At 37.6% G+C, this 18,032-nt stretch overlaps 1 protein-coding gene across 3 annotated transcripts in view; it reads right to left on the reverse strand.

Moving 5' to 3' along the window:
• The window catches only part of lca5 (lebercilin LCA5), a 91,437-nt gene that overhangs the window by 47,901 nt on the left and 25,504 nt on the right, over positions 1 to 18,032 (reverse strand). For all 3 annotated transcript variants that reach the window (XM_072553358.1, XM_072553360.1, XM_072553359.1), the window contains 4 exons: positions 14,861 to 15,390; positions 12,281 to 12,418; positions 9,316 to 9,412; positions 5,611 to 5,738 (listed from right to left, as the gene is read on the reverse strand). In XM_072553358.1, coding sequence (XP_072409459.1) covers positions 5,611 to 5,738; positions 9,316 to 9,412; positions 12,281 to 12,418; positions 14,861 to 15,390 — 893 coding nt within the window. The remainder of the gene's footprint in view (positions 1 to 5,610; positions 5,739 to 9,315; positions 9,413 to 12,280; positions 12,419 to 14,860; positions 15,391 to 18,032) is intronic.

Raw genomic sequence — 18,032 nt, forward strand, 5'->3', positions numbered from 1 at the left:
TGTGACTCCAAACGCACAGCAATGTGGTTGATTGTCAGTTGCCTTCTGAAGTGGCCAAGCAAGCCACTCAGTTGTACCAATCACTGCAAAGACTCAAAGAAATGAAATCAGACTGATCACCTAGCATTGACCTAGGCATCAAAAAAGTCAATAGAGACAGCCCTGTTGACCCTGCAAAGTTGTCCTTCCTAACATTGGGGGCTAGTGCCACAGATTAGTCAAACAACAACCTGACATAGGTTGTAGATTGAAAACAAAGGTTATTGTACACCATGCCTCGGACTCTCACTGAAAATATGAGATCTAATACTTACATATTATCATGGACAGATGCATCTGCAGCTGGCAGATTGGTAAGGATGAGGTCAAGCATGATTTTCCCTCGTCGGTTTCCTCGCCACCTGCTGCAGATCCAGTCTAGCATGCTACGTCCTTTAGCACTTGACCAACTGAACGAGTGGCACTGCTGCAATGCACTCTTGGTGCCGGATATTGAAACACCTACACAGGGTACATTCTGTGCCCTTGCGATCCTCAGTGCTTGCTCCAAATATTGTTTAACATGGAGGAGTACCAATTCATTAGCCAAGGGAGGACGGTACGTGGTAATCAACAGGAGGTCTCCTTGCCCATATTTAACCTGAAGACATAACACTTCATGAGGTCTGAAGTTAATACTGAGGACTCCCAGAGCAACTCTCTTCCGATTTGTATATCACTGTGTCACCACTTCTGCTGGGTCTGTCCTGCCTGTGTGACAGGGCATATCCAGGATGGTAATAGTGGTGTCTGGGACATTTTCTATAAGGTATGAATCCTAGAGCATGACTGTGTCAGGTTGTTGTTTGACTAATCTGTGGCACTAGCCCCCAATGTTAGGAAGGACAACTTTGCAGGGTCAACAGGTCTGTCTCTATTGACTTTTTTGATGCCTAGGTCAATGCTAGGTGATCAGTCTGATTTCATTTTTGAGTCTTTGCAGTGATTGGTACAACTGAGTGGCTTGCTTGGCCACTTCAGAAGGCAACTGACAATCAACCACATTGCTGTGCGTTTGGAGTCACATGTAAATCAGACGAGGTAAGGATGTCAGATTGCCTTCCGTGAAGAAGGTTGGTGAATAAGTGCATTCTTAACTCCAGATTATTTTAAAATGGAATTCAAATTCCACTATCTGCCCTGGCAGGATTCAAACTCGGGTCCACAGAACTTTAACTGAGTTTCTTGATTAACAGATTAGAGTGGTGCTGGAAAAGCACATCAGGTCAGGCAGCAGCCGAGGAGAAGGAAAATAGATGTTTCAGGCAAAAGCCCTTCATCGATAGTCTAGCGATAATACCACTAGGCCATCGCCTCACCATTTCTTCCTTCCCCTTCTTAAAAAGTAGAGTGACGTGAAATTTTCCAATCCAGTGGGAGGACTCCTGTATCTAAGGTTATTGTTAGGGTGTCTACAATGTGCTCCCCTACTTCCATTAAAGTTGTTGGATGGAAATAATCAGGTCATGGGAAACGATCATTCTGTCGTTCCACTAAGTTTCTCATTACTGATGTTTTATTTAATTTTACTCAGTTCCTGACCCGGTTCCTCCAGACCTCTGGCAAGCTATCCTCCTTTTCTACCCTAAATATTGCAAAATAATCATTCAACATGTCTGCCATTTACCCATAGTCACTGACAAAATCATGGAATCCCTACAGTGCATAAAGCTCAATTGCCATTCAGCCCAGCAAGTCCACTCAGACCGTTCAAAGAGCATGCCATCCAGACCCAAACCCAGATCCTCATTGTATCCCTATAACCTTACATTTACCTGTCAAGATTAGAGTAGTGCTGGAAAAGCACAGCAGGTCAGGCAGCATCCGATGAAGGGCTTCTGCCCAAAATGTCAATTTTCCTGCTCTTTGGATGCTGCCCAGTTCTGATGAAAGGTCATCAATTTTCAACAATAAACAATTCCTACAAGTTAAAGATAATCTTTTGGTAAAGATAAAAAGTATTTTACTTTACTGATGGCATACTTAGTTGAAGGAATGCAGCAGCTTTTGAAGTATAGCAGCTATTGCTGAAGGAGAAACAGGTGTACAGACAAAGAAACTGAGTAATCATAATGGCAAAAAGGATAAGCAATAAAGACAAGAAGTTGGAGATAAGGTTACTGGCACCCAAAAAAATGGATTTGAAATTAGAACAGTTACAGATCTAAGAGATTTGGGAATTAAAAGATACAAATCAATACAAAATTGTAAGCTGATACAAAAGGAAACTAAGAAACAATTGGAATGTTGGCCTTAATCCCAATAGAGTTGGAATACTTAAATTATAAATCAGTTGCATAGAGCTTTGTTCAAACCTTGTGAAAGTACTATATTCAGTTTGCGACATGTCCCTTAGGATGTCTTGGAGGGGGTTAAATGCAAATTAACCAAAAGAAATGGCCTTAGAGAGTTAAACTCGGAGGACAGGTTGTGTGAACTTGGCTTGTACGCCTCGACTGAGGGACGATCAGATCAACTCTTCTCAGATGTTGAAAGGTATGTAACGGGTCACGAGGCGAGAAATTATTTCTTCTAATGGGGAAATCAAGAACAAAAGAACATGACCTTAAAATTTGAACTAGCTCATTCAACAGTGAAATTAGAAAGCACTTTTTCCACACCAAGGATAGCATAAATCTAGAAATCTCTGCCATTAAAGAGAGGTCAGGCCACAACTGGAGTACTGTGTGCAGTTCTGGTCAGCTCACTGCAGGAAGCAGCAGTTGTGAAGAAAAAAAAGTTAATATTTCAGGTCAACAACTGTCATTAGACATGAACTCTTTCTTTCTCCACAACTGACGCTTGATTTTTTGAGTATTTCCAGCACTTTGCTTATATTTCAGATTTGCAGCACGTGCCCAAAAATCTGCTTTAAAATGTTTCACTCTACACAATTTGTCTTTAATCCCCAATCTCTATCTACTGACATTATTTTACCCTTTAGTTCTCTACTATTTCTGGTTTCCACAGTTATAATTTTTTTAATCTGGATGATAATTTCTTTTGGATAATTTCTCTCTTTCTGTTTCATATGTCACTCTCTTCTCTGGATTCTTTGCTTTTCTTCCTCCAAATATTTACCTGTCTAACTCTCTAACCCTTCTTTTAATCACTTTGGTTATAAAACTGCTGACTCACCATGAACACTCTACCAACATAAAAAGTCTACTAAAGTTAAGTAACACTTTTATGCTGGGAATCTGATGATTAAGTTACAAATTAATTTCACAAAGAAAATTTTCTACATCTGAATATCTACTTTCAAAGCCAGTAATACACTACAAAATGTCAATGCTTTTATATATGATGTCACATGGTGACATTATGCAAGTACACACTCAAGTTTCCCACACAATACATGTGGTCCAACAGACAGTCATGTTGAATCACATTGGCGTTTATTAGCAGCTGACTCAGCAAAAGTATTGAAAAGGATTGTCAATTTTATTCTTAAAGAATGGAGTACAGTAAAGGATGAACTGATAGAAAAATAGATAAAGCTTTCCCAATGGCTGAGTTTCTTTTCTATGTAGATGGGTTTTGCAGACTAGAAAGCCTCTAGATTGAATTTCTTCTCTGTACCATTAGATAACCTTAACCAGATCTTATCAGAAGGCAGGAGGGTTGGTCTCAACACTGAATTAGGGATTATTCATAACTCCTACTCACTAACAGTGGCCTCAATACATATGTGCTCATGATTAAACATTAAACGAGGTAAACATTAGGCTCAACACTGATATATGAACAGCCTCATGTTAAAGTTTATGGGGCTGAGTACAGAAGGCATCATAAAACACATGCTCAGCAAAATGTCAATGTCCTCAAAGGAACATGAAAAGAACAGCACAGAAAATTTGAGGGAAACAAAATAAAAGAAACTGGAGGTAATTAAAATGAAGAGAAGAAATACATCCATTAAAATAAAAGCAAAGGAATTAATATGCCAGAACGGAAAGTACTCAGAGAAATTCATCAGGTCTGGTAGCAGTGATGGAGAGAGAAACAAAGTTAATGTTTTGTGTGATCTTCTTTGAAACCCTGGACTGTCAATATCAGATACTGTCAAACTTATCAGGTTTCTTCGATACTTTGTATTAAATAAATTTATCGGTTGCAACAAGAGTTGAGGGTTGAGGAATAACTTATTAAATAACAATGGTACCTGCTTACTGCAAAGAAAAAAAACATATTATATTAAAATCAAACCAAAATTCCATTCTGATTTTGGAAGGAAAATGGGACTGAACCAGTTTGCGTTCAGAGATTATATTCCACCCCATGCATAGTTTTGATTTTGCCACTTTCTGGTGAGAAAGGGATTCCTAAGGAAAGATCTTGTTTTACCGAGGGACGAGAATGGCTGAAAACAAAAGGTCTGATCAATTTGATAGGAAGGAACCATATCACTTTTTATAATCTGTAATTAATGCAAATGTCTCTTCAAATGGGTAGAATTACTAGAATTCAATTTAATAAAGACATTAGTTATCCCTTCTTTACCTTTTAAATACAGTCAAGACTGTGACAACTGCATTAATATAAAATCATCAATGTGATCTCTACATGCAGTTGGTGCATGTATTGCTTTCCTACCTTCTGGCCAAGATAAACATTTATAACATGAGAATCAATGACCGTTAATTGTTTATCCTTGTTAATATTTCTAATCAAACTGTTCAGAGTGTTGTGATATACTGCTGGAGCAGTTAGGACTTGAACCCAAGCCTTCTAGGTGAGAGTAAGAACACTATCACTGTGCCATAAGTGCCTTTTTTTTCCTTATACACAACTGAACATTCTTTTCCCCAAACATCATAATGTTCATTGTTTCCAACTGGATGTTTAATTACATTAGAATCTTTTTTTTCCCTTAGAATCCCTATAGTGTGGAACAGGTCCTTCGACCCAACCCTACATTTTCCCCTGACTAATGCAACTAACCTACATATTCCTTAACACGATGGGCAACTTAGCTTGGCCAATTCATCTAACTTGTATATTTTTGGACTGTGGGAGGAAACTGAAGCACCCAGAGGAAACCCACAAGGAGAATGTGCAAACTCCACTCAGACAGTTGCCCAAGGCTGGAATCGAACCCAGGTCCCTGGTGCTGTGAGGCAGCAGTGCTAACCACTGAACCACCATCTGCCCCACTGATTTCTAATTCTACCATCTGCCATGGCAGGACTTGAATCCTGGTCCCCAGAACTTTATTTGGGTCTCTAACTAATAGTCTAGCGATAATACCATTATGCAATCGCCTCTGCAAATTTCATATTAACTAAAGTGGTGGGCAGTAATTGTGAACTTACCACTGTTGATATATACACATCTCCATTGCAGGTGGGTCTTGAAGATGTACAATGTGCAATGCGTGACTCCATAAATAAAAGCTTACAAAAACTGGTGTTCCCGTATTCTATCCGCCACATAACTATCTGCATTGTAACCTCAATGTTTAGCTTTTTCATCATTATTAGACTTTTCAAAACAAATATTGATTTTGTGGAGTGATGTGTAATAATTCTTAACCATTTTGTAGAAAGCATATATGTTAGGTAAACATACCATTTGTGAATATTCTCCTTTTATCATCAGTTCTTCTTCACCACACACAACGAGGGGTGGAGTTGGGAACTCTAAAGGCAAGTAGTACTCTTCAGTCTGCACTCCAATTGCAGTTTTTGGTATTGTTGCTAAAGGAGACACAAAAACAATTTATCTAGTATATCATTATTTGTTTTTATTACTCATTCACACAAGTCAAATTCTTTTGGCAAAGCAGATGACTCCAACAAATGTCAGTTATTTAAAATCCAGTTTATTTCAGAAGGTAGGCCTTTAAGTTGATTGCTTTCCCTCCATAATGGCCTTGCACAATACAGGCACTGTTTAATCATTTTCTATACATATTCACATTTTACAATGTTTTCTAAAACATCATCAGTACATTAAGTATCATTTAAATAATTAGTTAATTAATTAACTTGAAATTTGCAGTGAATTGTTTAGTTTCTGACCAGTGAATAAGACAAGTTTGATTTGTCTGACAAAATTGTATATTGTCACGTTAGCATGTAATTCTATTTTTGGAGACAATACATACAAGAGGGAGACATTTACGGTTTATTCTGGAGTCAGCAAGGAAACATGTCATTCAGTTCTGTGTTGGTGTCAATGTTCCACACCTGCAGCAGTTTTTTGTGCATTAAAATTTTCTTTTACATCTGTTTCAGTAAATTTATCAGTAAGTCTTCAGAGTTTGGTTACAGATTAATTTGGTCATAGAGCACAGAAACAGATCCTTCGGTCCACTCATCCATGCCAACCAGGTATCCCAAATTTAATTAGTCCCATTTGTCTGTGTTTGCTCCATATCCTTCTAAACGTTTCCTAAAAATGTACCTGTCTAACTGTCTTTTAAATGTTGCAACTGATATCACCTCTACCACCCTGGCAGTTCATTCCATAAATGCACCACCCTGTGTGAAAAAGTTACCCCTTTTACATCTTTCCCCTCTCACCTTAAACCTTTTCCTTCAACTTTTGGACTCCACTACTCTTGGGAAGAAATCTTGGCTATTCACCATATCTATACCCCTCCTGATTTTATAAACCTCAATAAGATCACCCCTCAGCCTCTGATGCGCCAGGGAGAAAAGTCCCAGCCTATGCAGCCTCTTCTGTTAACTCAAATCCTCCAGTTTCAACAACATTCTTGTAATTTTTTTCTGCCCCCTTTCTAATTTAACAACATCTTTCCTGTAGCAGGGCAAACAAAATTATAAGCAGTATTCCAAAGGTGTCTTGCACAGCCACAACATGACGTCCCAATTCCTATACTCAATGTTCTGACCAATGAAAGCAAGTGTAAACAATTACACCATTAAGCTATTATACCTGCTATGTATGTAGACATGCGCTAATCACACAGCATGGAATATGTGTCCAGAAAAAAAGACTGATAACTCTTTATTTACATCATTGTCTCTTCCTTACAAATATATTATACACAAAGCAAATAATCTACCTTCAAACATCCACTGTGTTAAATGGGTATGCTTTCAGCTCCCTTGACTAAGAAATGCTCTCCATTTTAACAAATCATTCAACTCCTACACTCGCAACAAGATTTGCAACTTCAAACCCTCTCCTTCCATTTCCAAGTTTTCAATCCTCAACCACCCCAAAGAAGATTTACAGCCCTCAAAACTCTTTGTCACAGATTAGCTTTCGTTTCCGGTCAGGCAGCATCTGAGGAGCAGGAGAGTCGACATTTTGACCATAAGCCCTTTATCAGGCATCTGCAGTCCTCACTTTCTCCTAGCTTTTGTTTCACCCTAATAAACCACAATTTCAATACCAGCCTGCTGAGAATAAGACTTCAACCCAATTCACTGCATCTCTATCTGCCATTATTGCCGTGAACTAACAAGCTACTTACCTCCCGGTTCCCAATCGTTGCTAGTTGCTGTCCTAGTCTAACCCAGACACTGGCTGCCAGTCTCTCTCTCCTCTCTACCTCACTGTTCACTGCAAGACCCCTTATACATTACCTCTACCCAACATTATGATATACTTACGATTATTATGCATTTAACAGACATCCTCCTGCTGTCCCACTCAACACTTCCTACATCATCTGCAAATTTCTAAACTGTATTCCTTTTACCCAACAACCTCACAATAAAATGCAATGTACCATTTGCCTTTCTAGTTCCTTGTTGCACTTGCATGCTAATTTTCAGAGTTCCTTGTACAAGCACATCCAAATCTCTTTCAACACTTAACATTTGATTCACACACCTTCCAAAACTTTTCTGCTTTTCGATTTATGAACAAAATTAAGAAATGCCACTTAAAACATAGAGAACATAGAACAATACAGCACAGAACAGGCCCTTCGGCCCACGATGTTGCGCCGAACATTTGTCCTAGCTTAAGCACCTATCCATGTACCTATCCAATTGCCGCTTAAAGGTCAACAATGATTCTGACTCTGCCACTCCCACAGGCAGCGCAGTCCATGCCCCCACCACTCTCTGGGTAAAGAACCTACATGTGACGTTCCCCCCTATACCTTCCACCCTTCACCTTAAATTTATGTCCCCTTGTAACACTCTGTTGTACCCGGGGAAAAAGTCTCTAACTGTCTACTCTATCTATTCCCCTGATCATCTTATAAACCTCTATCAAGTCACCCCTCATCCTTCGCTGTTCCAATGAGAAAAGGCCTAGCACTCTCAACCTATCCTCGTACGACCTATTCTCCTTTCCAGGCAACATCCTGGTAAATCTCCTCTGCACCCTCTCCAAAGCTTCCATATCTTTCCTAAAATGAGGCGACCAGAACTGCACACAGTACTCCAAATCTGGCCTTACCAAGGTCCTGTACTTCTCCATATTACGCTCCATCTGCCATTTTGTTGCGCACTTACTTAACCTGCCTATATCACTTTGTGGCCTGTGTTGACTCCAGAACTTAAAAATGTCTTGCTAAAGACTATGTGGACTACACTAAGGATGCTACTTTAATTGATTCTTATTGTTACCTGCTCAAAAAATTAAGTTAAAGTATTCAACTTCAATCTTCCCTTAACAAAGATTGTCAATAGGCAATTAGCTTTTACAGTCAGATTAAAGCTGTTTATTAGGTTTCCTATTTGTGAGAAGCTGTTATTAGGTTTCCTTAGTTTTTAAGATTAGTTAATTTGAGATTTATTGAAGTTAACCTGTGGTTGGTAATATATAGTCCTGATTCTAATGAATAAAATTGCAAGACAGTTGCCAAATAGTTTTAACAGACTTCCTTTTTTGCAAACACAATAAGAATTTTAAAAATCTAGTGTCCTTCCTTTCAGGTCATATAAATTTTTCTAATTTTACAAAATAAAGCTGTTTGCCATCTAAATGGGTAAACTGCACTTCATGGAGAAAGTGAGGACTGCAGATGCTGGAGATCAGAGCTGAAAAATGTGTTGCTGGAAAAGCGCAGTAGGTCAGGCAGCATCCAAGGAGCAGGAGAATCGACGTTTCAGGCATAAGCTCTTCTTCAGGAATGGCTTTCAGGAAGCCATTCCTGAAGAAGGGCTTATGCCTGAAACATCGATTCTCCTGCTCCTTGGATGCTGCCTGACCTGCTGCGCTTTTCCAGCAACACATTTTTCAGCTCAAACTGCACTTCATGATAATTATACTATATGAAATGCACAATTTACACATTCAACTCAATATTGACCTTAACAGGAGCAAAATCAACAGAAAAAGAAATACCTTTCTTCTTAGCCACACTTTCAATGTCTTTCTTTGGTGATGTCTTAAGTATGCGATTAGCATAAATATTCTTCACATCCAGTTCCTTTTCCTTCTCCTTTTAATAAACATGACAAGTAAATATTTACACATTTTACAAGAAAGAGCCTGTACATGTTTCTCACTAGTCTGTCACATTCTTACAGACACTTTGGCTAAGCAGCTAATTTAAAAGTTTGATGATCAGATCCATATTTTCTTTATATCTATAACAAAATTTCAGCCGAAGCAGAGAAGGTACAAATAGATTTATTGAAAGGTATGCTTTTAACATTAAAAGAAAACTAGCTAGGAGTTATGAGATCAATACAGGCTATAATATCGCTCCGCTCATTATCTCTGCCATATATTTTCTTTCGCAGCTTTTCTTCTAAGTGCTATTTTTGTTTATGTGATGTGGACTGACTGGACCAGCATTTATTTTACATTCCATATTATCCTGGATGAGGTGGTGGTGAGCTGCTTCTTGAATTGCTGCGGTCCTTGAGTACACTCTGAATGCTGTTAGGAAGTCAGTTTTAGAACAGTAAAGGAATGGTGATATAATTCCAAATCAGGATGGGGTGTGGTTTGGAAGGTTAATTGGAAGGTGTTAGTGTTCCCGTGGTGATCCATTGAATTCATCCTTCTGGCCTGCTGTAGCAGCCACAGTATTTAAATGGATGGACCAGTTCAATTTTAGGTCAATGGTAAACCTCAGGATGTTGATAGTGGGGAATTCAGCAATGGAACGATCATTGAATGAAGGGGTGATTGTTTGAATCTGTTGTTGAAGATGGTCATTGCCTGTTACATTAGTAGCATGGTTGTTACTTGCCACAACTCAGCACAAATCTGAATGCTGTCCAGGTGTTGCTGGGTATGGGCATGGACTGCATCAATATCCGAGATGTTACTAATGCTGCTGAACATTGTGTAATTATCATAAAATCCTTTCATCGGAAGGTTAAAAATAGGGAACACAATTCATAAAGCAACTTAAGATTGTTGAACCTAGATCACTACTCTGAGGAACTACAGTAGTGATGACTGGCCTCAACAACCACAATCGCCCACTTTTGTGCTGGAGATTACTCCAACCAGGTTTTCCCAGAGTTACACACATCTTAGTTTTGTCAGAGTTCCTTCATGTTGTACCCAGTCAAATGCCACTTTGATGTCAAGATTAGTCACTTTCACTTTCGTTCACTTCCACTTCAATTCAGCTCAGTTGTCCTTTTGTGGATCAAGGCTGGAATGAATCAGGATCTGAATAACACTGGCAGAACCCAACCTGAACTTCAGGGAGCAGGTTATTTTTCTTTAACAAGTGCTGCTTTACAGCACCGTCAACCATCCCTCACATCATTTTGCTGGTTACAAAGATTAGGTGGTATTTGGCCAGGTTGGATTTGTCCTGCTTTTTTGTTCACAGGACATGCCTGGACAATTTTCCACATTGTTAGGTAAATGCCAATGTTGTAGCTATACTGGAAAAACTTGGCTAGAGGTGCAGCTAGTGTTGAGTACTATTGCTGCAATATTGTTAGGGTGTCTACCTGTAATAATGTCTTAAATGAAGACTATTAAAACACTTATGAAATTAGGAAGGAAGCTTTATAAAAGAAATAGAAGCTCTTAACAAAGTTTTCATTTTGGATCCATTCCATTAGAAAAACAATTAACTAGTTGCACACTAGAAGTTTAATGCTTTCAAAGTCCACTTTCTAGCTGGAGTTTTATTTTGATCAATTACACACCGTAAATTCTCCTCTGCATTATAGAATTTTAAATAGCCTGTTTAGAGATGTTATTACTCACCTCTGGACTTGAACCCAGGCCTCCTGGCTTAGAGATAATGGCACTACTACTGCACCACAAAAGCCCTGACTCTTCTTTACATACATTTTAAGAAAACCAACTACAGCAGACTTTGTTTTAATCAGCATTTTATGAACCGGCATTCTTGATAAACCAGCAAAAATTATATACCTGAAACACCAAAACTTTCCTGTATGACAACTGGTTCTTCTATAATGCAACGGTTGTGTTCTAGTGCAACTCCGCATTATAGAAAAATTGCGCTTTACAAACAGTGCTTAGAGTGTCGGTGATGTAATTGCATTATAGCCAACATACATTTTAAACGTTTGCGCTTTAGAAACTGTCCCCCCAATTCGTTAATCGCATTATGGCAAATTTATGTTAACGAAATGTGCATTATAGCAGAACAACCTGTATTGCGATCTCTACAATGTCTCAGTCAGTAGAGGATGTGAGTGAGAAGACTCTTTGCCAGTAAGTTTTATCTAAAATAAAGTTGCATTATTATTGAAGGGATTCATACTGTAAATAAAGCAGAACAGTGGCGGTATAGCCTCTGCATTACATTTCTATTACTTAGTGTGTGCTTTTATGTTGACCTCTTGATCAACTGGAATATTTTATCAACCTGGACACTCCTGGCCCCACAGGGGCAGTTAATAATAAGTTTGCTGTAATTAGTTCACACCAACTGCTTGCCTTGTATTTTAAGCATTTAGCACCCTATTAGCAGAATTAGATATTAACTGGCTTCTATCTTTTAATAATCAAAAAATTATTCATAAGGAAGTACACAAAATTACAAAACATCATATGTCACATTCTATACAGTCTTTAACAAGTGACAGTTGCATACGTTTGGATATATAACTGGCAAACCTCTGAATATCAACACACATCTGCAGTTTCGACTATATCTATGAAATTTGACTTTAACAATAAATATTAAATTTATTCTGACTGTGTAGCTAACAACAATGATGAAACCAGGACTTTTTTAAAACCATGCAACAATTTCCAATTATAATTTTCATTTAATCTATGAAAATGTCTGTAACATACTATTGTTAATGGACTAGAAGAACTTTTGTCTTTCTGATACAGCCACTATAAAGTAAAATACCTTTAGTTTCTGACCAAGATGCTGGATGGTATCCTGGAGATTTTGAACATTTTCCTGAGCCACATGTGCCTTCTTCCTCTCAGAGGCCACTTGCCTGAGGAAGCTGTGGTTGGTTAGCTCCAAGTTTCTTTCCAGTTCCTTAATATGAGAGACAAGTTTAGAAAATTACATTTATGCCTCACATTGTCTTCAACTTTACCACGTCCTTAAAAATGAATTGTTTTTAAATATCCATTTCCTTGTGGCACTGAAGGTTTGGGTTTCATTTGGGGCAGGACATAATTTTAATTACAAGCAGATGGTCCACAAAATTGATCACAGTTGATGCAATGAACACACAAAAAGTTTGTAGGATTTGCTCTGGGCATCCAGCTGGGAAGACCAAGGGCTTCCTGTAATCCATTAGAAAAATCAGGTTTCACCCACAGTTTGAAGAAACTGGCCTTGAGCATAAAGGTCAACTCAGAATTTGAGTGCTCAGTATGTCCATGATGCAACAAGAATAATTTCCTTTGGGAATCTGAGAAAATAGTTAATCTCAGGCTTAAAAGGTAGGAGAAGATTGCAGTTTTATGGACAGTTAATTTTCAGAATCCTAAAATTCAAATCACCTGGATTTCATTTAAAATTATTACCTTTAATATCATAGATCTATCATTTCTATTATAAATCAGAAAACAAATAAAATATTAGGATGAAAAAATTAAAAACACAACTCCAGCTACATTGTCTCAGCACAAATTGTTCTGTTCCTAGCCTTATAATCTAACGATTTCTAACTGAGGATATTTTGAGGACATCCTAATTCAGGATATTAAGAGTATTTTTGAAGTTGGTTTAATTCAACAAAAATTCTTAATAAAACACGAACATTGCTTCAGATTTCATGCTAGTGTAGTATGTATGTTTAATAAAAGTAAGTAAAATCTCATTGCTTATACCACAATCATTCCTTCACAACTACCCTGCAGCCGTCACTATGACATACATAATTAGGGTCATGTTGTTCTAAAATTAATGTTACAAATCATCCTGCTACCAGATTTTTCTAACAAGGACAAACACAAAAAAATGAATGAGGAAAGAGGAGAGGACTGAGGGAAAGTGGGTGAAAAAGGGCTCAATTGAGATAACAAAGTCAGGAGATACAGGGAAGGGATGGGGTATGAAAATGTCTTGGAGAGGAGAGGATCAGGTAGTATACGTGAAAAGAGAAAACTCTGATGTTTTTTCATTTCAGCTGGAAGATATTAGAGACATAAAAATTTTTAAGTAATTTCTGAGTTTAGGAAAAAGAGGCAGCGAAGCAAAGTATGGCCTAATAGGCTGGAATACAAGAGAGGGTCATTCTTGTTGATTGAACAGAATGACCAAGTTAATGAAAGGGCATGCACAGGACACTGCCTGCACAGAAAAGTGCTATGGATGTTTAGGTGATTGCAGAGCTACCCAATGTGCAACGAAGATATTGGACCCTTTGAATTGGTGAAACCAAATGAGAGAAAAACAAGTTTGGTGATGACATCATGATGAAAGGTGCCAAATGATTAACTGAATATATAGGCAGCTCACTACAAAGGTGTCAATAAGCACTCCCCACTGTAAGCCTACCCTTTAGTTCTTTCCTCCCCAATATCCCTACTTTACTTGTCTCTTTATTTGTTTCAAATTTTTTACATCTCTAACACCTTCCAGTCAAAAAGCCATTGCGCTCTGCTCACTCCATAGAAGCAGCCTGATCTGTCAGGTACTTCCTGCATTTTCTATTTTTATTTCAAAGCTTTTACCATTTCGTTGCACACATCCTTGAAACACATTGCTACTGATTTATTCTTCTGTATGCAGCTGTCCTGGCAGACTTGATCATAATACACATTTGCATTATGTAAATTTGCCCAAAATGCAACCAGTAGAGACATGGATTTTCACCTCATTTCATAATGTTAAATTTGTCAAAGACATAATAAGTGTTTCAATTCTGAATGATTAACACTAATGAAAATGGGTATTTTTATTTGTTTGGGCTACTAAGGCTCACTGATCAAACAAATTAGCTTTCCTACAACCAAATTGTCCATAATAAAATACTCAAGCTCCATTTCAGTTTTGGACACACAATGTAAAATTAGCATCCTTTTTGAGTCATGCCTTAATTATGTGATCAACATAAGACAAGTCCTATTAAGGGTTCTCAACATTAAAAAAAATGAAGCTAACCTTATGACTGTGCAAAGCATTGTTTAAAAGCTATGAACAAATGTTGATAGAAGACAAGTGCACAGCATGAATGAATGAGTATTATAAACATGTTGGACTTGTATCACAAGATTTACAAAGTTTAAATTATTTGAAGCTTTAGCTATGGAGCTGTTTCTGATCAGGCCTCATCACCCAAGCTGTTATAAATTAATTTAGTTTCTTTTCAATGACCCAGTGACAAAACTTACACTGATTAAGCAGCATTTGGGAAAACTCAGTCCCATGTCTTGTGCATTCTGATATATAATGGGAAAAAAATATTTGCCTACCACACATCAAAATATGTGATGTGAAGCATACAAGGTAAACGTAAAACAGTACCTTCAATTTTCTTTCACTCTCTTCCATTTTGACTTCAGCTTTGGCAAGCTTCTGTGCTAGTTCATCTCGTTCCACCAGATGTTTGTCTTCTGAAAGTTTCTTTAATTTCTGAAGAGAGCTTTTCGTGCGATAAAGTTCCTCCTCAGTATCTTTTAAACGCTTTTCAACTGCTCTCTCGTTCTCCTGTGATTTTCGAAGTCGTTCTCGAAGTACCCTAACCTCATCATTATGATGGGATATGAGCAATGCAATCTCATTTTCTGTGTCCTCAAACTTATGAAGGGCTCTCTCTTGTCTGTGCTGGAGTCGCTTTAGAATTTTGTTTTCTTTCTGCAAATCCTCCAACTTAGCCTGCAACTCAGTAACTTCATTTCGTAGTTCATTAATTTTCAGCAGCCTGGCAGATAACATGCGTTTAGTCACTAAGTCTATGTCTTTGTGAACAGATTCTTTGTTTAAGCTCTGGGTGCGTGATCCCCAACGGCAACTACCATGGTTTGCTGGATGCTTGGAACCAGATTTCCGATTAACTGAAAAGAATTACGAAGGTGTCATAAACTGCAACTTGATTAGATTAAGTCAAAAACGTCATTAAAACAGGAACAAAAAAAATTATTCAAACATTCAAATGAACTCAATTGCTCATCTAGAAACTATCATTTATATAAACTGAAATACTGTACAACTCTAAAATTAATTGGACTGAGCAACCAACCTTATTTCAATTATCAAACTTATTTCCACCAATTGAAATTTCAACAGATACAAGCAAAACAGACACACTGCCAGAATTTCAGATATATTTTCAACTATAAACACAGTTCAAGGCATGAAAGGAGAACAATACATTTATTCAATGTATCTATACTAGGTGTATATAACTCAAAGCCCAAGTGTCAAGTTCCTAAGTGGAAAAAATAAAAGTCAAAAGACAGAGAACTGATAATTTAGTGTCTGAAAAGGGAAGCTTCAATGTTATTTTAGTCTTATTCTCACTGCGTGTAAAAGCTCCATCGTAAGCAAAATAAAATCAGACTCTTCATTTTACCAAACACTGTTCTGAGTACAGCAGTGAAGGTGCTGCAATTCGCTGCCGATGCTTTACTTTGACAGTATTCACCGGATATCCACAACTATGTAAAGACTTGTAAAATGGCAGTATTTTAATTATTCAAGAACATGGGTGTGGTAAACCAAGTGCGCCTTTGGGTAACGAAAACAGAGAAACATAAACAAGGCGTATGTAGCCTCAGTAAAAGCAAATGTACTTACGTCAGCTAAATCAAATCTGCATAAAACGCTGCTTCCCTGGTCATGCAGTATTTTCACTAAAAGGACTCCAACTATATCTCTATGACAACACTGCTGAGATTCAGTACATCCGACATGTCATACCAACAAGGAGAATACAAATGGCATCAAATGCAAAATGTAGGTGAGGTTACTGAAACTACTCCTCCATCAACTATGCTGGAAGAGAGTAAACAAATCTAGCGGAGGATTAGTTGTGCCTGAAGACCAATTAGCTCAGCCATTTCAGATGGGTGAAACAAAGGTGCCAAAATTAATCCCAGTTTAACTGCACTGTGGAAGTGTCATTAAGAAATAGAAAAGAGGTACAAGAAAATAAACAAAAGATAAATTCCATCTTGTTGCTTCCTAGCAGACCTTATTAAAATCTAAGTATATCAATACTACTCACAATCATAAAATATTGATGCATATTATATATATTATATGAATAGATTTTTTAAAACAGCCGCTCAGATTGGCTACCAAAGGGTTACTACCTACCATGGGGCTAAGTTATGGCCCTTAGAAGGAAATAAAATAGGCATATGAAGAAAAATTAAAATTTAGTATAAAATTTGTTGTACTTCGATTCAGAGAAACAAGCAGCTACCAACAAACTGAGTTGGCACATTGATCTCTGCAGCCTTCAAGGTAGCAGAGAAAAAAAGTTCAGTTGAGTTTCAAGAACACATACATTTAACTAACCAATCATTTCCTGGTAAAATGTCAAATTAATATGTTGCCAAGATCTTCCGTTTTACACAAGATTGCAATTTTTTTAGTTAATTAAATACCTGTACTTAAATTACTTATTACCGATACTTTAAAAAAAATTTTTTATTAGTCAGAAGTCTCACAACACCAGGTTACAGGCCAACAGGTTTATTTGAAAATCACAAGCTTTCAGAGCACTGCTCCTTCATCAGGTGATTTCACATCTCTTTTTGTTAGTTATACTCTCTCTCTATCTTTCACCATGCTGTCCTCTTCTAGTTCATTAGATTTATAATTACTTTTTATTCATTTGTGGTATGTGGGCATCACTGGCTGGCCCATTACTAGCTGCCCTTGAGAAGATGCTGGTGAGCTGCGTCCTTGAACCGTTGCAGTCCACCTGCTGTGAGTTGACCCACAATACCATTATGAGGAATTCCAGGATTAATGGATTAATTCTGGCATATGTTTTCTTTTGGGTACACATTAACCGAACGATAGGGCAAGCTAAATTGAGATATGAGTTTGCCATGAAGGATTAAGTCAGAACAAACAAAGGAAAAAAAAAGACTTGCATTTTATACAGCATCTTCCACAAACTCAGCATGTCCCAAAACACCAACGGAGTACATTAAAATGTAGTCACTGATTTATTAGAAGGAAACATAACCATAAAATAGAACCTTGCTTGTACCAGAATAACTTGATTATTTTTGGGACACCTGACCATAGAACAAATTTGTATTTTAGTTTAAAACAATTTACAATACAACCAACCCTTTTCCATTTTAATGTTGGTCTGTCTTCACGATCTGAGCACAATCAAAATTTTCTTCAAGACAAAATTAACAAAACAGAAGTAATTCGCACTGGCTGCTGACACTGACAATGCATCAATAGTCTCAACCTTAATCAAGATATACGGCACCTTGATATGCTATACTGACTAAAACCAAATTCCTTTCACCGCAGTAGATCTTTAATCAAATCCATTTTCTTTCAACTTAAAAGTTGCTCACCTTTGGTGTAGTCAGTTTCTTCCATTCCAATACCAAAACCCTAAAACACCAACTGGGAGCTCAGTTTCTCCAGACCTTTATCATAGAATCTCTACAGTGTGAAATAAGGCCCTTCTGCCCAAGAAATCCACACTGACCCTCTGAAG

Source organism: Chiloscyllium punctatum, chromosome 3, assembly GCF_047496795.1.
Source record: "Chiloscyllium punctatum isolate Juve2018m chromosome 3, sChiPun1.3, whole genome shotgun sequence".
Classification (NCBI taxonomy): domain Eukaryota; kingdom Metazoa; phylum Chordata; class Chondrichthyes; order Orectolobiformes; family Hemiscylliidae; genus Chiloscyllium; species Chiloscyllium punctatum.